Genomic DNA, 26614 nt, shown 5'->3' on the forward strand with positions numbered 1-26614 from the left:
GAATGACTAATAGCCCTGAAATAGAACAACATCACCTTGGGAACAATCTGTGAGTGTTCTCTACCTCATGAGAATTGCCAGCCACAGTTAAATGATTTGATGGTAAGAGCAGTAATCTAAGAGTGTTTTTGAAAATACTGGCTCTGACGCACAAATAATCAGAAACAATTTGTTGGTGAGGCCACTAATCTAATGGGTTTTTTCAAAGTACTCACTGCAAGACACAAATGTCCAGTGTGCAACTTATTTAATTCCACCCCATTGAGTTTATTCCTTTCTCATTTTTTCTCTCCGTGTGTTCTAGGCTCGCAGGACAAAGGAACCCCCTTGATACAAAAGCTTTGCCAACACACACACAGCCAAAATGGCAGAAGATGCTGATATGCGCAATGAGTTGGAAGAAATGCAGCAGCGTGCTGACCAGATAACGGATGAGGTAAGGGGAAAGTGACCGAAATGGTAACAGGAAACCGCAGACTCGTGTAGCTTGTTGTCCACAAACGAAGACCCTGCAAATAAATATAGAAGTGAGAAGATTGCATGGAAAAGAACCCATCTATTCTATGGGAGGTATCCAGTGCCACTCTGCACACCAGCAGAGTGGCACCACTGGTAGTGACAGGAAGCAAGTGATTCCTAAAGCAACAGGAAACAAATCAAAACACTTGTTTCTGGAATGGAAGAGGTCAGCAGAGCTCGCAGAAGTGAATCCTGTGATGTATCCCATTCTGGAAACAAGCGTTTTCATTCATTTCTGGGGTTGCTCCAGGAAGCCCTAGCTTCTTGTTGCACTGATGGTGGGTCGTGCTGGCACAACACAATCAGCAGGGGTGCAAGGGCCATGCTGGATACTGCCCTATATTCTGCCCTATGACTATCTAAACTGGAGAGGCTGGATATTGAATCTGGGAATTTATCCGTGGAAAGAAGGGAGCAGAATCCAATGGTGCCCATCTGCTGGCCACTGATTCTGGTCCACACACACCCAGTGCCACCACTTCCGGTAAGTGGGGCACCTACCATTTACGGAATGACAAGTTAGCACTTCTAGAGGCAAGGCCCAAAGCGAGTGGAAACGCTTGTTTCTGGAAGGGAGCAGGTTGGTGGAGCTCTTTCGTGCTACCTCCGCTGACCTGCCCCCTCCCAGAAATGAGTGTTTCCCTTCGTTTCAGCTTGCCTCTGGAAGCGCTAAATTGCCATTCTGCGAGTGGTAGAGGCAGCTTGCTGACTGAAAGTGATGGAGCTGGCCACGTGCATTCTACCACTGGACTACAGCCTTTTCCATTGGGCAGTCAGAATGGAGAAGGGTAATGCTGGAAGTGTTGGCATTCTGCCTGATAGAGATGGTTTCCCAAGTTCCATCATTGCGTTTGTGACTTCTTCATGGAGGGATGTCCTTGACAACTAAGCCCAGCCCAAGGCATCCTGCCACCTCAAGCCAGGCAGCCATGCCACCCCTGGTTCAGGCGGTGCTGCCCCACTTCTTCTGGATGATGGTGGCAGTGGCTCTGGCACCTCACCCTCTTCCTCCCTCCCTCCTTACTTACTTACTGTGAGGGCCTCCTGGGAGAGTCAGATGAAATATTAAGAGAGGTCAGCAGCAACAGCTGGGACATCTCATGATATTTCAGCTCACTCTGCCAGGAGACCCCTGCGGCAGGGAGAAAAAGGTAGAAGTGGCCAGCCAGTAGGCCGGTTGGTCAGCATAAGAGACAGGCAGGTGCCACAGAAGGGTGGTGACAGTAGCTCTTTCTCCCCTCCCTCCCTTCTTCTCCAGCCACGGAGGCCTCCTGGGAGAATCCGCTAAGATATTGTGAGAGGTCCTGGCCACAGGAATGGCCAGGAGCTCTAGTGATATTTTGGCCAAGTCTGCCAGGAGGCCCCCATAGCTGGGAACAAGCTAGAAGCAGATGGCCAAGAGGCTGGCCAGCAATCAAGGAAGTGGGTGGGCATCAGAGGTGGCAGTGGCAGTGCCCCTGTGGCATGGTGCAGCAGCAAGGAAGGACAGTGAAAGAGAGTGACTGGTGGACTGGACAGGCAGCAGCTGGCCCTTTGGGCAGTGAGAGAAGCGCAATTCACCACGCTTCCTAGTCTGTGCCGCCTGATGCACCTGCATCAGCCCACGTCATTGTAGGGCCAAACCTGTTGTCAACTTACTTTTTCATCAAATGTATTTTGTGCAAAATGAGTTTATTTTCAGGCCCTTTCAGTTATGCTTCTAGGCTTTACCACGAACAAACAGTCCATTACGTCTAGCTGTCAAGGACTGCTTGTAGGCATCCCATAAGCGTCTGGTTCCCTCCTGTGGGAAACAGGCCTTTAGTCTAATCTGGCAAGGCTGTTCTTATGGCCTTATGATCTTAGTTAGCTATAGATATGTGTGTGTGCGTGCGTGTGTGTGTGTGTTTATATAAATGTGTGTTTGTGAGCCATATTGAGTGCTGTTTTAGATGAAAAGGTGAGGTGTAAAATTTCTAGATAAATAAATATGCATTGAGTTCTTTTACTTCTCATTGAAGGCTTATTGTTTCTTATGTGACTTGGTCCATGATATGCTACCAGCACCTAAAATTCGTAGTGTTAATGTGCTCTGCAATGCTATTCCCCTCCAACTTCGTTCCCGAACATTGAGAATTTTGGCTGCAAGGTTCTTAAAACCTGAGTAAGAACCTCGTCCTGCTGAGCCACACCCAACCTGAGGAAGCCATGGCCTATTCTAGCCAATGTGGTAGTAAACCAAATAGTGGCAATGTGGTGTAGTGGTTAGAGTGGGGAAACAGGGGCCAGGGAAACTCAGATTCTCAATCCCTGCTCAGCCACACAGCTCATGCAACCTTAATGCGTTTCATTAACCATTTTGTGGTTAAGCAGCATGGTTTAGCGTGTTGTCTGAATGGGGCCACAGTTTGGGGAGGATAAAATGATGGAGGGGAGTTCCATGTTTAGTTGAACCTTGAACTTAATGAAGGAAAGGTGGGATATAAATGCAATGAAAAAATAAAATGAAGCAGCCGTTGTCTCTCAGATAGATAGATAGATACCCTGTTTCCCCGAAAGTAAGACATCCCCCGAAAATAAGACCTACTTCCAGTTTTGCCTCTCGCTGTAATATAAGGCATCCCACCAAAAATAAGACCTTTTTTTTGTTCAACAATAAATGTGTACCGTATTCTTCTTCATGGAAAAATAAGACAGCCCCTGAAAATAAGACCTAGCGCATCTTTGGGAGCAAAAATTAATATAAGACACTGTCTTATTTTCGGGGAAACAGGATAGATAGATAGATAGATAGATAGATAGATAGATAGATAGATAGATAGATAGATACACACACACACACACACACACACACAGAGTGTTTGACATGCTTCAGTTTTGTGTCTCTCTTTGATGAAAGCAGTTTACCAATTATAACTATCTTTGTTTCTCCTTTCTTTTCCCTCTCAGTCACTCGAAAGCACCCGTCGTATGCTGCAGCTTGTTGAAGAGGTAAGGATTTCATGGTTTTCCCCCACTAATATTTCCCTGCGGCTTGAAGGAGCTCATCTTCCTTGAAGTCTGTGGAGAGAAATATGACGTTCCTCACAAAACACCTCGTCAAGATGGTCACTTCTCTGAACGCAGTGGTTTTCTTTTCCAAAGCACGTTGTTTAGGTTGAATGCTCATGTTTAGCCAACACATGTAAAACCAGACATTTTCATACGTGTGATGCCTTCACCATGCACAGATAGGCACATGTGAAAACTGATTGTTCCTGGGAACGTGCATAGCAATGCCACACAATGAAAACCTTCTTGCAGCTGCTTTATGCGTGCTTACAGCAGGTGTGGGCAATTTGTGGCCTTCCACATGTTTTTTCCCTACAACTTCCATCATCCTTTATCATTGGTTATGCTGGCTAGGACCGTTGTAGGCCAGCACATCCGGAGGGCCACAAGTTGTCCACTCCTGCCCTACAGGTTGTGTAGAGAGCACGGCGCATACCGAGAAGTCAAGGTCTTGACAAAGCAGAGCTTCTTCCAGACAACGACAGTACAAGTCCATGGAGTTCACAGGAGTTCAACTTGCCTTTCTTCATGGTGAGTCATAAACTAGGTGTTTAGATCTACACCAAGCAGGATACAACACTTTGAAAATTGTATATGTAATGTGTCCTGGGCCCCAACAGTTGTCAATACCATTATAAACTGTTTTAAAGCAGTAGTGTAGATTCTGCCTAGGTGTTCAGATCTCTTTCTGATATATGCTGGGTGTTTGTTTGTTTATTTATTACATTTCTATACCGCCCAATAGCTGGAGCTCTCTGGGCGGTTCACAAAAATTAAAACCATTCAAAGTATAAAACAACAGTATAAAACCATAATATAAAATACAATATAAAAGCTCAACCAGATAAAAACAGCAGCAATGCAAAATTACAAATTTAAAACACCATGTTAAAATGTATTTATAGACTGTTAAAATGTTGGGAGAATAAAAAGGTCTTCACCTGGTGTCTAAAAGCATATAATGTAGGTAAATGTTATTTACATTTGGACAGAAATAGTGGTCCTTTTACCTGCTCCCCCCGCCCTTTTCATATGTTTGGCTGTCAAGTGTAAGTGTGAGGAGAGGAAATGACCATTCCTCCAGATGAATGACTTTGGGGTACCTAAAAGATGGCTGTGGGGTGGGGGAGGGGAAGCTGGCTGAGGAGCGAACTGACTGTTCCACTGCAGCTTCATGTTAGCAAGCCCCAGGGGCCTCATCGCTTCTTTCTTGAGGCCACACCCCTTCTCCTGGCCACACCCCCTTTCCCACAACCACCGATAGTTTGGTGTTTCCCCAGCTTCTTCTTCTTTTTTTTTTATTTTCTCCCCATTCTAAAAGCTTGAAATGTCTCCTCTAAGGCTTAATTACAGGCAGCTAAAATATGCTGGTGTTTTTGGTATTTTGGCCCCGCCCAGCACTGCCATGCACCCTCCCTCGGAGAGTTTTTTCAAAGTGGAATTTGGCCCTCTGGGTGAAAGAGGTTCTGCCTGCCCCCCCACCCCCAGCACCGGCTTAAGCCTTCCCCCTTTTAGCCTGCTTTCCTTTCAAACATCCCTCCAAACAGCTGCTTTTACCCCTGGTATTAATTTGGACCCAAAAGCCTGGAGCCCTATGAAGGTGAAGCACAGCAGGGGTGGAGATGGGGAAAGAAGTACAGGGAGTTGTGCAGCTAGATCAATTTAGTCCCAGACTTAGTGGTTTTATGTGTCTCCCCTTTAGATTGCCACATGTATTGCTTCAGCTGCAAAGCACATGACTCTTATCTCTCTTCCAGCCCCCTCCCATTGCCATTCCATGATTTCAAACTGCTTCTGCATTCCTGATATGTTAGAAGAACACAATTCTTTGCCAACCCTGATTTTAAAAACAACAACAGCACTCTGACCATGTGCTGTTCTGCATTTTCAACTCACTTAAATCAGAGCACCATCATGAATGAAATGGAATTTGCTTCTGCACCTGCTGCTCTCTGGGTGGTCATTTTGGGGTCCCGTGGGTTGTGGGGTCCTGGATGATTTGCACCATTGGTTTCAGGGAAACACAGACCATCAGGGGAAGAGTTGAGTATTGCCTTTCCCCACACCCCTTCCCCACTTCAAAGCTGCCTTCCCCACATGCACAAGCTGGAACTTCTGGAACTTCATTCCACGCCACTGCTGTTTAGCGCGTCATTTGCTCCTTGGTCTAGCCAGGGCTAGAAGATCCTTCCATTTCCATTTCAGCCTCTCCACTGAAAAGGATGGCAAATGGGATCTTAAGCACTCACTGTAATGGAACATACTTAAGACTCTCGCATCTATTTATAGAGCACCTGGCTGAAAGGTTACGAGGGCACCCTTCAGTTCTTATGGCCACGTCAGGTGCCAGCGACATTCAATCAAGGAGTAATATTTTTAGAACATCACCTACACCAATACAATGCTTAGGAGTGATTTGCACGATGGCATTACGTTTTAGGCTTATTGTCAGCCAGGCCAACGCTCTCTCTCTCTCTCTCTTTCTCTGTGTGTGTGTGTGTGTTCTGTGTGTGTGTGTGTGTTCTGTGTGTGTGTGTGTGTAATGAAGAGCATCTGCAAAAGGGAGAAAACAGTCTTTCCCATTAAAACATTTGACCCCTGGGCTGATTCTAAAGGAGGAAAACTATAAGGAAAAGCAAGTTTTCATGATAAATCAAGTGTGGCATTTCGGCGTGCTGCTTAGGAGAAGAGCAATTATCAAGGAAAATGCCATGCTCTACTGGTGTGATGTCTGCACTGAATTTTTTGTGGGTTTTGTTTTTTACAGCAATAAGTGTGTGTGTGTGTGTGTGTGTGTGTGTGTGTGTGTGTGTGTGTGTGTGTGAGAGAGAGAGAGAGAGAGAGAGAGAGAGAGAGACTTTCTCCAAAAGAGTAACACTGCCCTAGAATAAGGCTGCAATCCTAACCATACTTACATAGGAGTAAGCCCATTGAATTGCATATGAGGATCACACTGTACATCTCATTTTGCCGTGGAATTGTGATCCATACACACACACCTCAGCCACCTGTTGTTGTTGTTGTTGTTGTTGTTATAAAGGAAAATTGGATTGGGGAAAAGAAAAAATAATGGCTTTTCAAGAGAGAATGTATTCTGAATGTTTAGATCCATAATAGATAGATAGATAGATAGATAGATAGATAGAGATAAAACATGTGTATATATTGAATGTTTAAAACCTAGATAAGTTCACAAAGCTTGATATACAATCTGTAGAAAGTTGCCAAGCTGCTGGGACCATGGGTGAGTTGGGTTGGATGGATCGTGGGTTGGTGGGAGATGAGGTTGCCTCTCAAGTGAATTCATTAGCACATTTCATGAGCCATTGAGTGACACCGTGGTTTTAACATGCACTGCGGTTAACTAAGGGAAAGGAGGAGGAGGAGGAGGAGAGCTGGAGAACTAAATAACAGCTCATGCCTAGGAAATGATTCTGCAGCCATTCTTGTGTCTTTAGGCAACTGACACTTCCTTTTAGTGTTTTCTAACTGCTGGCAATGTCAGGCTGTCCTAGTAGATTAAAGTCTCTCCTGCCTCATTCAAAACAAAATCGCTATGCCATAGTAAATGAAATAAAATGTACTGGATTGCCTTAGTGTGTGTGCTCTGGGTCTTCTGCTGGCCAAGCCTAAGAGATATTTGGCTTAGATCCTCAGAAGTACCCCTTGCACCACAACCCACCATGTTAAGGATGATCCCCCAACCTTCAGGAGACCCCGGGGGGCTGCTTGGGGAGCTGAGGAGGTGACAGGGAAGTTAGCTTCCCCTAATCTGCTTCATGAGCACTTCTTAGGACCCAAGCCTTTTCTCTACCTGTACAACTTTCATAGAATCATAGAATAGCAGAGTTGGAAGGGGCCTACAAGGCCATCGAGTCCAACCCGCAAAGCATAGTCCATTAAGCCAAACAGAGTCCACTAGCAGGGACCTTGGCCTGCAAGATGTTTTATGAAGCCTAGTTTTTGCCTGTGGGCCACCATATGCACATTTCCCCTCAGTCCTTGTGTTACATTCACTAACCAAGGTTCAGATTCTGCTTTTAGTTCTCAGTTAAGTAGGGACTGTCCTTTGTCTTGTCCTCATTTTTACCTTTACCTTCCTTCACCTTGATCTTGATTGCTGTGGGCCTCTGTTATATTCACTTACTTATTTACTTACTTACTTGTTCTTGGTGAATTCCCACATATACATCGATGTTGCCATATATGTAACCAATCATTTAGGCCTGAATTGTGAATTCAGAGACACAATGAAGGATGAGACCTGGGCTAGGCCTGCTTCTCCTTCCCACTTCTGATGTAATATGGGAACAGCACTTGCAGCTTCCCCCACTGGGGAGATAGGTCAGTTCTAAAAGCCATCTTGGAAAGGCCGTCTGCTGGGGAAACCCACAAGTTCCATTTCTCACAGTAATTCAGAAGTGAAAGAAGAAGAAGCACACATTACACTGCTTCTTTTGCCACATAGCATGGCACAATGGCTATTTATTTATTTATTTATTTATTACATTTCTATACCGCCCAATAGCCGGAGCTCTCTGGGCGGTTCACAAAAATTTAAATTTCCTCTTTCCACTTTTGTAGCTTCTTGAATAGAACTGTTGTATCTACCTCCGCCCCAGCTCATCCTGTAGCAAATTAAAAGTAAACCCCATCTTTGGATTTTCTATTCCTAGCTGTTTGGGTGCAAAGAAACTGTTAGTTTCATGATGGTCTGAGGGGGAAAAATAGAAAAAATAGTGGTAATGTAGTATCGGAACAACTTCTGTTTAAACCAATGAATATTTCCAGTGAAAGCTCCTGCTTCATCCATGGGACATCCTTACCTCTAATCAGGGAATATCAGTGTATGAGGCGGCTCTTTTTCTGCCATTCAGAATGTTTGATCTACACTGAGTTGTGCAAGCAAATGGACCTTTTGCTCTTAGATTTGTGCTTCACTGCCTTTGCTGAGTAATCTAGGAATTGATTTAGACCTTCTTGTCCCCTTGACTTTTCTCCTATGTGTGGCTGGGGAGCAAGAGCGCACTTTTTCTCCTTGCCCATCTCGTTCACCTGTCCTGCCATCTAAGCCAACTGGCTATACACACGTGGGCACAATGCACGTGGGCACAAGACTCAGTTCGTGTGGTCAATTCTGATTTTATCTAGGATGTTGTTCACACTGTTGAGGCCCATGGATGTTAGATTCAACTGTGCCTTGTTTAGATACCCAACAGGATATGCATACCCTAGATGGGAGGGAGAGAAGCAATCTTACTCCCCCATCATTTGTAGAAGAGAGGTGGGAGAGAATATAATCCAAACTGGGCCTAGGCTACCAATGTTGGGAGACTATTGATTCCCACATCCAGCAGCACAAAGGCCTGTTGGATCTGAAGGACCCAGTTGCTTCACAGTTTTCCACAGAAGGCTGTTTTCCCACTGTCTGAACAGAATGCTGGACTAGATGGACCTTTTGTCTGATCTAGCATGGATCTTCTTATTTATTTATTTATTTATTTATTTATTACATTTTATACTGCCCAACAGCCGAGGCTCTCTGGGCAGTTCACAATTAAAACCATAAAATACAGCATGACAAGACGCAATATAAAACTTTCAAAAGTTTAAAAGTACCACGTAAAACTCAGCAGCAGTTACAGCCCCGGGAAAGCCTGTGAGAAAAGGTGTATTTTCAGCAGATGTTTAAAAGACACTACATTTTCTGCATCCTGAGGCTCCATCAGATGGGTTGGGAAATCATGCTTGCCTCTGTGTCTTCTCCAGCCCCACTTTCATTGCTCGATACTTCCTTTTTCTCTCAGGGTGAGGAAAGAGGAAGTAAAAAATGCACGTGACCCATTCAGAGATTGTCTTTATCGCACTGCTTCTCCTGCACATAGCAGGAGATAGCTTCAACCTCTGTGTTTAAAAATATATCGGACTTTACGAGTGTTGGTTTTTTTTGTGGCACGAGGAAGGCCAGAAGGGGTTGGAGGTGCACAGGACACAGACGTCATCTTGAGAGGGACCCACAAAAATCTGTGAGTGCCCAGCAACGAGCGTGCAAAAAAAACCCCTTTCATCTGATGGAGCTCCTGAACTGTCCAAGGGTTTTTTCCCCCCGAGGATGGGTGTCTCTACGTTTTTAAAGACTGAACTAATATTTTCTGATAAAAACTTTTCCTCCTTCTGAAACCATCTGGTGGTGCAATGGTTTCCATAGTGATATTGGTGCAAAGGGGAATGTTAAATTTCTTCTATATTATGTATGGGTGTAACCATTTCCTGTTGTGTCTCTCTTCACCTGCCATGCCTTTCACTGTTTTATCTTTTTTAAAAAAATACTACTTGTTCCCTCACTAATTTCTTTCTTTCTCTATCTCTGTCTCTGTGTTTCATCTTGTTATTCTTGCTGGAACATAGAGCAAAGATGCTGGTATCAGGACCTTGGTTATGTTGGATGAGCAAGGAGGTAAGTTCAGATCACTTACATAAGAAATTAAAAGCATATTTTCAGTGAAGTGAATGATTAACTATAGATATCTGTTAAAGGTCTTAGTAGCACATGTGCGGGCCGGTGTTTGCTTATGGGTCTAGATTTGCAACCATGTCCAATATGAACAGGGTTACTAGTGATGTAAACCTGAAAAAAAGACTTTTCCTCTGCCCACTGAAAGCAACAGGAATTCCTTGATGGACTTTGAATCAAACTGTTTCAAATCAGAGAGTTGCAGAGTAAAGCTGTAGTCCTCGAACTACTTTCTGTAAGGAAGACCCACTGAAATAAAGAATAAAGACAAAACATTTATGTCTTGATTATTGTAGCTTTTCCACTGGAGAACCATAAGGGCATTTATTTATTACTTTTATATACCGCCCCACAGCCAAAGCTCTCTGGGCAGTTTACAACAATTTAGTTGCCAGTTCAACAATTTTATTGTTTTCTACACTGAAAGACAAAACTTAACTACTTATAAAAACACATATACAGAACATACAAGGCCATAATACATTTAAGGCATTCTTCATGTCAGACATGTAGGCTATTTGTTCTTACTAGTTAGTTCTCTTACTTCTCTCTAGCCAGCATAGTATTGTGTACTGAATCCAGCGACATTGTATGTTGAATCCACAGATATAAGGGCATTTAGTTGGAAGTCCCACTGCAATCCATGAAAGTAAGAGACACTTCAAATGTAATGAATTTTCTACTTGGAGAGGACTTGGGTGTAGATCCAGTCTGAAAGCTACATGTAGAGCATCATGGGTGAGGATTGCACATGCATCTCAGTAAAGCAAATTACCAGTGGGTGTATATGCAATGAAACAGACACATGTGCACTTAGGAACATAGGACGCTCCTTCAGACTGGGACAGAACATTGGTCCATCTAGCTACACCGGCCTTCTCCAACCTGGTGCCCTCCAGATGTGTCAGACTACAGCTTCAACCATCCCTAGCCAGCACCATCCATGTTGACTGAGGATGATGGGGAATGGTCTGGAGGACACAGGTTGGAGAAGACTGGTTTACACTGGTTGGCAGCAGCTCTATTACTGGTTTCCAAAATGTGCCTTTTCCAGCACTACCTGGAGTTATCAGGGATTGAGGAAGGTCATGCAACCCATGTGATCTGCCTCTGACTTATGGCTCCTCCCCATTGTCAGGCATAACAGTCCACATGGACCTTACATGCTTTTTCATGCATTCATGTACTTTCCATGTAGGACTTTTGTAACAGGTGAAGCAGCCCTGACTTCCAAGTAAATGTGTTCAGGATTAAAATGCAAAAAGGCCTTACTAGACTCCATATTTTGTGATGTTATACTGACTTGGTTTACACAGTCCCTGGTATATTTACTTATAAGATAAGGGTTGAAAACATCTAATACATTCAGAGGAGGGGCAGAATTTATGCCTTGGTTGAATTCCTTTAAGTCCGTATTGGTACTTTCTACGGTCACTTATAAAGGACATTTAAACACTAGTGCAAGTCTATGTTTTGGTTGTTCATGGATCTGTGCCAATTTGTTCTTCACTGTGGTTTCTTGTACATTGTGCCTTGGTGTACAACCAAGCAAGGCAAAGGCAGGCGAGACTGATCACAACACCTGGAGTCTACATGAAGTGTGTGGTCTATTGACTCTGGAGTGGCCACGTTGCTACTGCCTTTTAAAGCACAATGTATCTCAACCCCTCCTTCAGCATCAGTTTGTCAAAAATGGAGGAATGCAAACGTGGTATTAATGAATTATTTGGGCCATAGTTGGAATCCTGCTCCATTATACTCTGGTACATAATTATGTAGTTAGGTTTCTCAAAAGGGACTTTAATGATGATTATAGATACAACAATTGTGAGGCCATTCTTTGCCCAGTAGACAAATGGCATTTATTCTGATAAATCAAAAAGCTTCCATTTTGCTCCTTTGCTACATAGTTCAGCATGATATTCCTTCCAACGAACCACAATTTCAGTGACTTTCACTACATACTTTAAGCAGACATCAAAAGAATGCCTACAGCAGTGGGGGTTTTTCCCAGATATTTCAAATCATGTTATTAGAGAAGGCACAGTCATAATAATGTAAGGGGAGTTAAGGGAATAGGCTGCCTAGTACCCTTGCTTTTCCTTGAAAATGTCATGAAACATTATAGCACAACCTGCAGTTCCCTCCGCCTCCATTGAGCGAAGTAGACAAACTCCAACTGGCAAATTCTGTTACCATTTGATACTTCCTGTTTTTTGACTTGAATACTATTTTGTTGTTATCTAGAACAGTGGTCCCCAACCTTTTTGGCACCAGGGACCAGTTTTGTGGAAGACAATTTTTCCACAGACTGGGGGTGGGTGCGTGGGGTTGAGGGGTTAGGGAGGTGCCAAGGGGTGGGCCGCCCATTTCCTTGCCAGCCGCAGCCACCCTCCCTCCCTCCTCCTCCCACCAAGCATCAGCCCAAGCTGCAACCTGTTCCACGTTCAGAGTTCCATGTGGCTCCAGCCCATCCATGCGCAAGGCCAGCTCCTGCATGCAAGCGGGGGCGGCAGCGGCCAGGGTCATGCCCGCCTGGTCCCCGAGAGGGAGGAGCGGAGCTGCGGCAGCCTCCCCACCCCCGCCACTGCAACTGGAAGCTGCTCTCCTACGGCGGCTCTGAAAGATGCTGGAGTGGGGGCGTGCGTGCGTGCCTTTGCTTCAGCTGGGTGGGCGCCCAGCTGAATCGAAGCCAGGATGCTGGCGCGGGCGGACAGCTTCGGAATGGTGCACCCGGAAGTTGCTCTCCCAGAGCGGCTTCCAGCCAGGCATGCTGTTCTGAAGCCGCCCACCCCAGCGTCCTAGCTTTGGTTTGGCTGGGCAGGCAAGATGGCGCCCTGCACCCAGGTACACTGAGATGGGGGTGGGGGTGGGGTGGGTGGGGGGGTGAAAGCAGCTGACCTGTGCGTCCTGGTTCCTAACAGGCCACAGACCCAGACCGGTCCACAGACCAGGGGTTGGGGGACCCCTGATCTAGAACACAAAGTTTTGTGAATACTCACTCTGATTTTCAAAGGAAGTAGCTCGAAGGCTGTAGCCTTTATCTCATATCTGCCCATCTCTGTCTAGGCCAGGGATGGTCAACTTGTGGCCCTCCAGATTTTTTGGGCCTGCAACTTCCATAATCCCTCACCATTGGCTATGCTGCTAGGACTGATGGGAGTTGTAGGCCAAAACATCTGGAGGGCCACAAGTTGCCCAGCCCGGCACTGCAAACAGTCTGTGATCCAAAGCTCCACACATCTCCAACATGCATGAAGAGCTCTGCATGAATAAGGATTGCCCTGATGCTTTGTAGCCAACAAATGCACCCCTGTTGGACACATGGCACAATTGAAGCATTGAAAAGCATGGGGCACTTCCAACGTCCGTGGAACTCAATCAGGGCAATCGAGCTCTCACTTGTGGTGGAATCAGGGCACTGGTGTTTAATAGTCGATATAACTAGTTTCACTGATTCCAGCTCAGCCTCTTACTTTTGGGACCAACCTCTCCATTGTGGTGGAAGAAAGAAGCTTGATACTAAATTCCTGCTGAACAGTGAGACATGAAGAACAAGGCAGATAATAAGGAATGCAACAGTATTTCATACAGGAAGGAGTCAAATTTCTTCAAAGCGTCTTTAAAATGGTACTGGGTCATGCCTTAAAGTGCCAGATTAATTACACTCTGAATGATAGATTATGGCTTTCTTAAGAGAAAGGTCAGTAATGATTCAGAACCTGATCACTGTACTGTGTTCAATGTTCTTTAACCAAATTTGTGTCATCTTTCCTTTTTTAGAGTGATGTGCAGGTTGAATAAAGGGTGGGGTGTGTGGTTTGCCTCTTGTTATTTGTGCAAGTGTGTCTAAACCATGTATGTCTCAGTAGATGATCCGATTAATGAACTGTTCGTTAACCTTCCCATGTGATCTTTTTTCAGATGACCCTGACAGCAGAAGTTACTTAAGGTTATTAGGTGTTATGTAGATAAGAACTCTGCAATGGATCATTTGAAAGTGGGGATGACCAAGAGTAGCCCGTTACTTTGCCCCCCACCCCCAACCAAGTCTTTAGGGTTCCTAGGTGACTTGTTTACGTTGCCATTGCAGATAATTTTCAAGACAAAAGCCTCATGAGTCAACTTCAGTGCAATTAGCAGAGAGTTTATTTTTGGCATAAAACCCCCAAATCCCTGAGATTACCAGTGCAATACAGGGGTGTTCAAGCCCTCAAGCCACAAACAAAACCACAGAGTACTCCTGTGGCATCTGTTAGTTCTCTTATTAATATTTGAAGGATCTCAATGTTTACTAGAGAATACGGATGGAGAATAGTTGGGTCCTTGCTTTAATGTGAATGTACCTGATTTTGCATTTTTGAACCAACAGACAAACCCAAATTCAGGCCTTAGCTAGACCTACCTGATAGTCCGCGATGGAGGAGGAAAGATCTCACGTGGTGATTAACATGAGATCCCTCCTCCGTTTACATTTGAGGCGCGACTACCTCAAGTAGAGAGGCGTCACACCCGCCTTTTTTATTTTTAAAGGGGATGGAGCGCATGAATGGCCATGCGCAAAAGGTAAGGTTTTTTTTTAATTTTAATTACTTTTCCCACTCCCCCCACCCACCCTAACCCCGATGGGCGCAGCGCTCCTGACAAACACTACACCCTGTGCGTGGCTCCTGGCTCCACGTGAGTAATCACACAGCGCCAGGTCAAACCGTGGCAACGGGCCACATGTTCTGCGGTCTCGGGCTTAGCCCAGGACCACAGAAACAGCAGGCCCAAAGGGGGGGGGCTCTATCCCAGGGCAAAGGAGGGGTGATCCCTCCCTGATCCCAGGATCCCCTGTGCGTCACGTGGACGCACAGGGATGATCCCGGGGTTCGCCCCATGATAAAGCCCAGTCTAGCTAAGGCCTCAGCCATCCTTCAAAATTTGCACATCTCCAGATTTTGCAATGCTGTTCTCCAGTCCTAAAACACACACACACACACACACACACTTGTGTTTATTAACAAAGATGATAGTCAAACATGCTTTCTGTTAGGAACATTGCCTGCAGAAAATGTGCCGCCCAGAGAGCTTTGGCTGTGGGGTGGTATATAAATGTAAATAATAATAATAATAATAATGACAAAACTGCATACAAAAATGCAATTATTAGGAGAAATGCATAAAAATGTGTATGAACCTTTACATGAACTTTAAAGAAAACAGTTTCTAGGTTCGGAACGTACTGAACATAAAACAAACCAAAAAGATAATAGAAAATGAGAGAAACAAAAATTGACAGATTCATCCATCCCTTCTAGAGAAACAAAGCAAGTTAGTTTCAAGTCCTCGTGAATTTGCAGAAATGAATTGAGAGAAGGGAGTTGTAGGAAATCAGTGGCAAGTTTTCTGAAATGTTAAGGCTCTATCTAGCCAACCTTCCCCTAATCTAACAGGTTGTGTACCAATTCTACCCAAGTTTGTGTTCTTGGGATTTGGGAGTTTGAGCATCATTTGGCATTAGCAATAGCAGGCTTTGGGTCTCCTGGATTGAAATGCGAAACACAGTTGCTAAGAGCAGGTTATTTGACCCAGTTCCCCAAATGGCAGAAATTGTGTCACATGGGGCAGTATTAGTGTGACCATCAGGAAAGGAGGACAGGGTTCCTGTATCTTTAACAGTTGCATAGAAAAGGGAATTTCAGCAGGTGTTATTTGTATATATGGAGAACCTGGTGAAATTCCCTCTTCATCACAACAGTTAAAGCTGCAGGTGCCCTGCCCTCTTTTAAATCTGGTCACTCTAGTATAGCTCCTGCAGCTTTAACTGTGGTGATGAAGAGGGAATTTCACCAGGTGCTGCATGCATACAAATGACACCTGCTGAAATTCCCTTTCCTATGCAGCTGTTAAAGATACAGGAGCCCGGTCCTCCTTTTCATACGGTCACCCTAGGCAGTATTTATTGTGGCCTTTGTGCTGGCAGGACTGACTGCTACTGCGTTGGGAAGCTAGCACCTGATAGCACAACCAGAAACTAGCCCAAGCTGTTGTTTCTGGAACAAGATAAAGTAATAGAGCCACCATCCACAAGAAAGTCCTGTTGAGTTCAGTGGGACTTACTGCTGTGGAACACAATCCTGCACACTTTTACTGATATGTAAGTCCCACAAAGGTAGGGGTGGACAACTTCAGGGGGTCAAATTCAGCAGCACAGCAACTAAAGATGTAGTGGTTTGCCACCAGAATTTTGTGGCAAACCACAATGGAAGACTAAAACAGATAAATTTAGCTCTGGTCCAAGGGAAATGTGTCCATTTTAGCCTTGTGGAGTGGTTTGCCACTGAAATTCATTGGCAAGCCACTGGGTGTTTTTGCCACCATGGATTTTCCGCAGCACAGGGCAGAGGCACATGTGGGCCGTGGGCCGTAAATTGATTATACCCCTTAGTAAGTGTTTTTAGGATTTCCGCCTTAGGTTCCAAAGTCAAAAGCAGATAATTAAGTCAGTGTGTCTGCATTTAAGGTAATTGGGTCCCATTGACATAGGGCAGGGCTTTGAACTGGATTAAATCCAAGCACGTTTGGGTCACTGGGGCATGAATAGGGTTGCCAATTTGGTTCTACTGTGTGAATACATAGAAGTGATTGCGGCTACTAGTGGGGCTTAATTTGCTAAGTCCTGGGACCTGTTTTCACTGTCAGGCTCCTCCCTGCAATATACAAATAAAATTATGATGTAAAGGCCTCTGAGCATGTGCAGAGTACATATTGGGGTGTGCTCGGCTCCATTACGGATCCCCGGATCCAAAACAGAGCGGGCCAATCCGGACCTCTGAAGCCTGGTTCTGGAGCGGATCGGGGGAGTTCCGGATTGGCCCAACGCAGTTCGGACTGGTCTGAAGCTCCAGAGCCAGATAAGTGGGAAGGGGATCTTACCTGGCTCCCCCTGTTCACCGTCACCATGGTCTGTGCAGCGATGGCGGGGGAGCCAGGTAAATGGAGATGGGGACGGGGGCTTACCTGCCTCCATCATGGTCCGGGCAGCGGCTTCAACTGTTTTCGGTCTTAGTCCTGGGCATCAGTTGAAGCTGCCGCCCAGACCACGATGGACACCAAGACAGGTAAGTGGGGGAGAAGGGCTTACTTGGCTCCGCCGCCATTGCTGCAGTCCGTGCGCCGACGACGGGGAACCAGGTAAGGGGGGAGGGGGAAGGGGGCTTACCTGGCTCCGCTGTCTGCTGCCACCGTGGTCTGTGCGGCGGCAGATGGCAGAGCCAGGTAAGGGGAGGGGGCTTATTCGGCCCCCTTCCCCACTTACCTGCCTCTGACGTCTACCACGGAGATCTCACTCTGGGTCCAGTTCAGGAGCAGATCGGGGGAGGTCCAGATTGACCGGTCCAGATCAGGATCTGAAGTGGATCGGGGGCCCTGTGCACAGCCCTAGTACATATCCCTCACCACTGATTAACCATAATAAGCATGCACACATGGGATTAGGGATCAGGCCTCTGCAATTGAGGGTGTGATTTCCAGGCAGACACGAGCCACAACACCTTCCTGGTTCAAAATTAATTGTCTGTTGCATCAGGCCATCCTCTTTTCTCCTGAGATGGCAGCCACCTCCAAAGCCACCTTAGTATCGCCCTAAGCTGAGGTCATCCTACTGCGGCTGACTAAGCCGGCTTCCAGGAAGATTTGCATTGGCAGGGGGATATAAACTTGCCCGTATGGCAAGCAAACCCAGCTCTGATGTACCCTGTCAGTTTCTCTTGATGATGATAGTTAATTACTGAATTTTTGGTTTAGCAGGATTTAGCACTGTAAGCTCACAGACATTAGGAACCTCAAATCTAGGGTGACCATATGAAAAGGAGGACAGGGCTCCTGTATCTTTAACAGTTGTATTGAAAAGGGAAGTTCAGCAGGTGTCCTTGTATATAAGGAGAACCTGGGGAGATTTCCTCTTCATCACACCAGTTAAAGCTGCAGGTGCCCTGCCCTCTTTTAAATCTGGTCACTCTAGTATAGCTCCTGCAGCTTTAACTGTGGTGATGAAGAGGGAATTTCACCAGGTTCCTCATATATACAAATGACACCAGCTGAAAATCACAAAATCACTTAGAAACATAATGAACACATAGAATACTAGTCAGATTGGGGTAACTTGTCTCCGGTGCTAATCCCACTTAGAGTAGTCCCATTGAAATAAATGGGACTTAAGTTAGGCTAATGTTGGATCCAAGCCTTTAGATATGACTGTGGGAATGGATACAATATGCACTGAATATAAAATCAATGTTGTAATTAACTTTTTTTTCAGGCAGCTATCCCTTAGAAGCATCTATATGGATGCGCAGCGCACAGCTCTTCATGCTAAAATTACTATGTTAACAGTTTTCAGTGCCTTCAGTTGTTTTCTTCAAATATTCTTCAAATATTTTTCCTCAAATGTAAGACAGATGGATAAAAATGTTTTCTATTCCAGGTATAGCTTTGAATTTGTTTGACCATAACATTTAAACGAAGGATGGTGAACTGGCAGCCCACCAGGTGTGGTTGGACTGCAACTCCCAGAATCCCACACTGTCAGCTATGCTGGCTAGGGCTGATGGGAATTGTAGTCTAATAAGATCTGGAGGGCCACATGTTCCCCACGACTGGTTGAAACCACACTAAGGCCACAGCTAGACCTAAGGTTTATCCTGGGGATCATCCAGGGTTCGCCCCTGCCTGAGCACTGGATCCCCTGTGTGTCACCTAGATTATTATTATTATTTATGTATACAGCACCGTCAGTGTACATGGTGCTGTACAGAGTAAAACAATAAAATAGCAAAACCCTGCCACATAGGCTTACATTCTAATAAAATCATAATAAAACAATAGGAAGGGGAAGAGAATGCACCAAACAGGCACAGGGTAGAGTAAAACTAACAGTATAAAAGTCAGAACATGAACAGGTTTGACCCCTGGATGATCCAGAGATACACCTTAGGTCTAGCTATGGCCTAAGTGTGCTTCCTTTCCCCATCCCCCTTCACCCCAATATTTCATTTCAACTAAGTTTGACTGCTGGGGGAAAGCCTTGTTTTGGAGATATTTATACTGCACATAGAATTAATATGGCATCTTATTTTCAGTTTTGTTTACTAAACATCAGTCAAATAACTATGCTAAATTAGATTGGAGTCAGTTTGGGAAAGTAGGTTTTTTTTGGGGGGGGGATCTGATATAAAGTTTTTTGGAAAACCGACATCACTGCTTTCCACTCCACCCCACCCTACCCTCTCCGCTTTAGGTCATTCCCCTCCTCTTTCACATATAGACTACAACAGACCTGTATCTCCCTCTATCCTCCTCCTAACCCTGTTCCTTACCCACCACCCACCATAGAGAGACTTCTAGACAGGAATTTCTGAAGCTGAACAACAAATTACAATTCTTTTCCTCTCTTTTCTCTCCACACCCTCCCCTTTGAGTTCAGGGACTGGCCTCTTATTTAATGTTTGTGAATTGTGCTCGTCTTATCACATATTAATCCATAGAAGTGTGAATCTATATTCTTTTTTGTTCCAATGTGGAAAATGAGAACAGAACCTGCTTCAAGAATCTAATATTCCATTTCCCTCCCCCCTGCCCCGCATAGCTGGAAACAGTGGCTTTAGCTAGACTCAGAATCAGGATTGTCCCGGGGTCGTCTCTGCCTGCTCCCGGGATATCCTGTGTGTCGTTTACATGAACAGGGATGACCCTGGGATGATCCCAGGATAAACCTTAGGTCTAGCTAAGGCCAGTCTTACCCCATCAATTAAAATAGTTCTTTCCTATCTGGCCAATACGTTGTGCTTGAAAAATGGATACAGAATCAGAACCTTAGGGGGAAACCAACTGATGATGAAATGTATAGGTCTACACTAGTGCAAAACAATTGAGAAACAATCATTAAGGTGGCAAACCTATGAAGATTTGACCACAATAGGACTTCTTGTAAACATAGATTGTGTTGCAGGATTGTTGCTTACATGCCTTTTGCTTCTGTGATAGTAATGTCAATTTATAATAAATAATGGCATAAGATGATTATCAGGCACTTGTGAAAATGTGGGCCGTGTAAGCAAACACCAGACCATTGGCATTCATGAATGTCATTTATTATTTGCATAGTTATAAACCCACGGTGGTGGGCTTGATACATACGTTATACTGTTCTAATGCAAATCAGGTGTAACTCCATTAGAGTGAAAGGAATTACATTGACCTAATAATGTTCAGGAAGCCATGGAAGATCAGGTAAGCAATGAAATAGTGACATATGCTAGCCAAGAAAAGAAATTGCAGCAGCCAATTGCATTCTTATATCTATTTCTCTCTATATTTTATCTGCTCTATGGCAGTCTATCCATCTGCTTCTTTGGACATGGAACCGGGTCCTGTGATTTATGTAATTCCTTCTACTCCATTGGGGTTTCTCCTGGCATATAACAATGTCACTGACAGAGGAATAAGACCCATGGTCTTGTCTTCTTTAGAGATGGACCACGGCCAAAAATTCAGATCTGAAGAGCCTCAGTCTTTGAAAAAGTTTGTATCTGGACATGGATCTTAACTCAACTACTCATATCCATTCTTAATACCATTTTTAGCTGTATACTCTTTCACCCACTTTCAAATCAGACCAATTACATTTTCAACCATCATCAAAGTCAAAGACATTTGTAAGTGGAAGTACTGTAGATATTTTCCATGGAAGGCAATCATTTAATTCTTAATGTACATAAATACAAGGTAATAACCTCATTTCTTTCTTTCTCTTGGATGTCATTGATGTCTTAGTAACTGGATGTATTGTATTATGTTTCTGGACCCTGAGGTATTTGATAACTCCTCCACTTTTACATTTTTGTTCAAATTAATAGACATTGAAGCATCTCTTTCTTTTGTCTGTGAATGTGTGTGTGCTTTCCCACATTAGTAAAGGCATTGCTCTTCAGCCCTCTAGGTTTGCTTCCATCTTTGCTTCAATGCATCAGCTGCCAATTAATGCATTGAAATTCCACCATGATAATTCAGTTTCTCCATCCGTCATTCTCTCATGTTCTGTTGAACACAAAAACAGCTGCAACGACAACCCCCCAAAAATACAATTCATTCCATCCTGTCATCCCTTTGTCCTGACCAGAACAACTCGATCGTGTCGAAGAAGGCATGAACCATATCAACCAAGACATGAAGGAGGCCGAGAAAAATTTAAAAGATTTAGGGAAATGCTGTGGATTTTTCATATGTCCTTGTAACAAGTAGGTACTGAGTACCAGCTCTGCTCTGTAGCGTCCAGTTCTTTGTCATGAGTGAATGTCTGAAGTTGTTTTTTTTTGTTTTTTTGTCTTCTTCTTTTTTCTTTGTCCCTTTCCATCTGCTTCATTCTGTGGGGATAAAATACTTGTGTTTAATCAGAACAACTGGAACGCATCGAAGAGGGAATGGACCAAATCAATAAGGACATGAAAGAAGCAGAAAAGAATTTGACGGACCTAGGAAAATTCTGTGGGCTTTGTGCCTGTCCATGTAACAAGTAGGTGCTGCCTGCCTGCCTGCCTGATTTCTTGAGCACCCAAGGCTGATCTCAGATATAACGAAGCCTTGTGACGCTCATCCTTGCTTAAGGCACCTGGGCAGGATGAGCATGTGGCATGCAGAGAGAACAATTCTGGTTCCAATGCGTTCATCTCATAGCGTAGACCAGAGGTTCCCAAACATTTGGGGCCAACAAACCACTCTTGCTCTTCCTTTAAAATTCCTCCCAGGCCACCCTCAACCCCTCCTCCCGCTGTCAGCATTCAAATTCCCAGCTACTGGGGATCCACCAAGGTGGCAGGAATCCAACTCACCATTTATTCCCCTGCCAAAATCTGAAGCAATCGCCTGGGACTTTGAATACTGACATAGGGGCTTTGTGGTATCGTGGCAATCCCAGTAGAGAACAGGAAGTGGCCATTCACCTCCACTTCCTCTTCATGGATGGGCACTGCTGTGACGTGGTGGACTAGATGTGGCTGGGAACGATGTGGCTCCATTCACTGTTTGCGAACCACTTACTATCATCTCAGAGATCAACAGTGGCTTGTGGGTTTACTGGTTTGGGAACCACTGGTGTAGACAACAGCGGGATTACTGTAGATGCATTAAAATCAGGCATACCACAGTGAAACCTTCACTGTGAACACTTTTTAATGACGAAGATTTCAACATTTTACAGAGTGTGTACTACATAGCATTAATAACCTAATCTTCAAAAATCAATGGCACTATTAGAACACTCTTTGTTATTTATTTTTTCTTGAAGAGGCTTAAAGGGTGTACTCTCTGGACCGTGATTTCTGGACCATGACTTGTGGCTCAAAATTACACAAAATGATCCCTTGGAACAAAATGATGCCACTATCATATTTTCAGTGGATATATTTCTTTACAAGGTCTGGCGATATACCATAGTTTCTTATTTGATTCCAAGCTATGGGGAATGACCATTAAAAAAAAAGTCAGGAAAACTCGACCCATTTTACTAAATGCCCATTCCTGAATTGGGTGGTGTACACCAAGCAGAAATGTTGAAATGTGACAGATTTGCTTGCATGTTATTGCCATAAAATAAATATGCAGCATAAAAATGTGGTGTGTGAACTTTGAAGTGAGAATGTAGACATGGAAGAATGGGCTCTTTGATGAATCACAGATTTAGCATGCACTGAGTTATTGCATGAATGAATTACTAAACATACATTTATAGGTAGGTAGGCTGCCCTAAAATTGGGTGCATGCGTGTGTGCGTGCATCCGTGTGTTTGTCATCTTCTGTATGTTTATTCCTTAGACCAGTATTATGGTCATTCACTCACTCGCCTGGAGTGACTTATTCCTCTGGGTTGAACAAGTTGTTAAATCCAACACTCAAGCTGTCCCCAAGACATATAGGTAGATGTGGGCAGAGAGGAAGGTGAGTTTAAAAAATGTTCTGGGCTGGTATATTTCCTGTACTTCCTTGCATGGCTGGATCTATGGCAGCCATGTGTCCTATTTTACAGAGGATCTTCCTCTATTGGAAGGTATGTCAGAGATTTGTCCTCTGTTTTAAGGGCTGAGTCCAAAGAAAGACAACGGTAGGGGATGCAGATGGCTTGAAGTTGCCCATGCACAGTTAACAGGCATACGGATCACCTGATCAGAGTCTATCCTGCTATTGTGACATGTATTGTATTTCTATATAAATGAGAGTGATACATTCCAGTTGAGGCTGGTAACTCCGATGTCAGCGGGGCAGTGAATCTGCTTTGGGTTTCAATCAGAACCAGCCAGAACCCCAAAGGAAGCACTTTGGATCACTCCTTTAGAGATGTGTCTGGTTCTGATTGAAACCTGGAATGGACATCAGAGACATCAGTTTCCACTGATAAATTCTCAATTTTAATCCCTATGTATAAATTAACAGAGGTACATTTTAAGTAGGCACGTGCTCCGCTCCGATTAGAAGCGCAGAAGCAGGAGCGAATTGGCCTGCTCTGCCTTGCCCAGCGGTGGAGTAGAAGCGGACCGCGGACCCCTAGAAGCAAGGCGAAGAGAAGCGCCCATTTTCGGAGCGCTCCGGTTTCCGCGGTCCGCTTCTATCACCATCTTGAAACATTTCGCCCATAGGATTGCATTGCGGAAAAGAAAGGAGGATAACTGTGTTGGTTTTGAAGCTATCTTTCTAAAAATTCTTGTGCTTGGAGAGTCGTGGATGGGGGTAATTTTAAGACTACTCTCAGCTCTCTGCATGGTGCGGGTCGCGCGCTAGAATTTTAAAAAAAACCGGCGGGAAAAATACCTTTTCCGAAGGGCTGAGGGGCAGAGTCAACTCCCGGTCATGATCACATGATCCCAAAGTTGGAGGAGGGGATAGGCAAAATGGGTAACTTGGGATTCTGGGAACTTCTCTTTCTTAGTCTGAACGGACTTTTCCCAGTGTTTTTTAAAACAGTAGCCCCACCAAATGCACAAACAACCTGTGAAATCATATACTAAGCCAATAATAAGAGATAGAAACACAGCACTGCTACCCACCCTAACTTTGGGGAACAATTGAAAAGATGTGGTGCAAGGGGATGAGCTCCCCTAGGGCATCCCATGTGGACGTGCCCTCACTCTCTCCTGTACTTGGAAGGCCATCAGAGCCCTCCAAAGAGAGTAACCCGGTGGAGCAATGCCTATCATGAGTTGAAGTGAGCGTTCTACTTCTTAGTGGTGGAGCAATGTCTTTCATGAGTTGAACTGGCAGCCTTGCTTCTTAAAAGACTGGTTGACCAGTCAAATTGGCAGCTGCTGCTTCCCCCTCCCCTGGGCACATCCGCCTATTGCTGGTAAAAGACAGATATAGCCTTTTTAAAAAAGTTCTTCTTGTTGTTTATTCAGCAACACTGCTGCTTTTAATTCCACCCCTCCTTTGTTTATTTATTTATTTATTCCATTTTATATGCATTACTGGCTTATCCTTGGCTCACTTCCTTATGCCCCCAGAAATGTCTGCTGCCTGCCTGCCTGCCTTCCCTCCCTCCTCCCCTGCCCGCCTCGCAGGGATGTTGTGTGTGTCTGACTTTGACTCAGGGGAGAAGTCCTTCCTGCGCTCACTTGGAGTTTTGGAAGTTCCAAATCCATTTTTCAAGTGTGGAAGAAGATTCATACTCCCCAATTCATGGCATGTTGGGATTTCCTTTGAAATGGCCCCATTGAGATGTCTGCAGGTTTAAGCCCCACCAAAAAACAGGGGATGATGGGACTGCCTTGAGTCTGGGCGTGCATCTGTATCCCTGGATAAGCTGTCATGGTGGTGAGTTTGAGGTTTCTAACGTGCAAATTGACGGAGCTATGGAAAGGGGTGTGAATGGGGTGCCTGATTTTCATAAATTCCCCAAAAATCAGGGGATGATGGGATTGCCTTGAAACTTGGCGTGCATGTGTATACCTCCATGAGGTGTCATGGTGCCAAATTTGAGGTTTCTAACTTTCACAGAAAAAAAGTTGTGTACTTTTTTAGCTTAATGCAAGCCTATGTGGGGAAAACGGAGCTCCGATCCGGATCCGGAGCTCCGAGCGGAGCAGACCGGACATGGGCGGAGCGGGGGCGGAGCGAAGCGGCCCGATCCGCAAATCGTGGATCTGGAAGTGAAGCGGAGCAGGGGGTCCGTGCACACCCCTAATTTTAAGAGCACCTTCAGTGCTCTCTTTTGGTGATGCATTTCCTTTATTTCTTCATTTATTTATTTGTGGCAATACACAAATGGCCACAGTAGCTGGATCAGTCCTTTAAAGCAACCCTGTCTTGAGCAGCAAAAACTGATCAGATGCCTTGCAGAACTCAAAGAGTGTTCTGAATCTGTGACACTTTCCTACACAAAATCCCTGTCAGATAATCACATGTCCTGTTAGCCTGATGCAAAACTGCCAGTGCACTGGCCTGGCTGTGCTTCTTTCATCACGCTCTGAGTAAGAAAATCACAGTATTCATTTATATATTTTATTACATTTTTCTACTGCCCAACAGCTGAGGCTCTCTGGGCAATTGGCCCTTAGCTCTGTTGCCCTGCCATTCAGAAGCAATTCCTTCACATCATATTTAACAGAGATATTCATTAATAGAGATATTCAAGGATGATATGGAATGAGGAAGGCAAATACTACTGCTGAACTGAATAAGTGTCTCTACACTGTGATTTGCTGTTCTTTGTCCCAGTCACATCATGGAGGTATATATTTCAGATCTGTTTGGGTCTGTCTAGAAACACAAGGTGGTGCAAGCTGCTGGCTGCAGTCTGTGACAGTAGTAGGGTTTTGGGATGACTGAGCAAATGGCCCACATCTCATGTAACATCAACCCATGGGTTGTTTAAACCATGGGTTGTCAGGGCCACAGAGGAGTGAGTAAGCGTACACTGTCTCCCACCTGCTCACTGCTTCCATTTTTCATCAAGGTTCTCAAACATGGGTTCAAACTCATGGTTGTCAGGGCTCTGGGAGAACAGGAGGGAGAGAGCGCTGTCTCCTACCTATTTACAGCTTGCATCCAGTTTCTTAATCACAGGTTTGATGTGATGTCCAAACCCAGAGCTTTGAACCAGCATGGCTGTGTCAATGAGTTTGAACCTGTGCAGCTCTGACAATTTCTGGGTTAAATCACCCACGAATTTCCATTACATGTGAACCAGGTCTTAGGGCTCATCTACACCAAGCAGGATATTGCACTATGAAAGCGGAGTATAAAAGGCAGGAGCCACACGACTGCTTTGTAGAAGTATTGAAGTGCACTGAGAACTGTTGGGGCCCATGACACATCTACACCAAGCAGGATAGAACACTATGAAAGTGGTATGAAAGCAGTATATGGCATGTATCATGGACCCCTACAGTGGTCAGTGCACATCAATACTGCTATAAAGCAGTAGTGTGGCACCTGCCTTTTATATATCGCTTTCATAGTGGAATATCCTGCTTGGTGTAAATGAGCCCACAGTCTCACTAATAGGGGTGTGCACGGACT

The 26614-nt window shown here is 44.7% G+C and overlaps 1 protein-coding gene across 3 annotated transcripts in view; it reads left to right on the forward strand.

The window, feature by feature from the left end:
- The first annotated feature begins 299 nt into the window (after positions 1 to 299).
- SNAP25 (synaptosome associated protein 25) overlaps positions 300 to 26614 on the forward strand; it is a 37565-nt gene continuing 11250 nt past the window's right edge. For 2 of the 3 annotated variants that reach the window (XR_010025401.1, XM_063125326.1), the window contains exons 1-4: positions 300 to 436; positions 3448 to 3489; positions 9958 to 10006; positions 21503 to 21620. Coding sequence is in view for 2 of the 3 variants with exons in the window: in XM_063125326.1 (XP_062981396.1) it covers positions 365 to 436; positions 3448 to 3489; positions 9958 to 10006; positions 21503 to 21620 (281 nt within the window). In the remaining variant the exon portion in view is untranslated. Of the gene's footprint in view, positions 437 to 3447; positions 3490 to 9957; positions 10007 to 21227; positions 21346 to 21502; positions 21621 to 26614 lie in introns of all 3 variants that reach the window. The other variant, XM_063125327.1, reaches the window with a different exon arrangement.

Source organism: Elgaria multicarinata, chromosome 4 (genome assembly GCF_023053635.1).
Source record: "Elgaria multicarinata webbii isolate HBS135686 ecotype San Diego chromosome 4, rElgMul1.1.pri, whole genome shotgun sequence".
Lineage (NCBI taxonomy): Eukaryota > Metazoa > Chordata > Lepidosauria > Squamata > Anguidae > Elgaria > Elgaria multicarinata.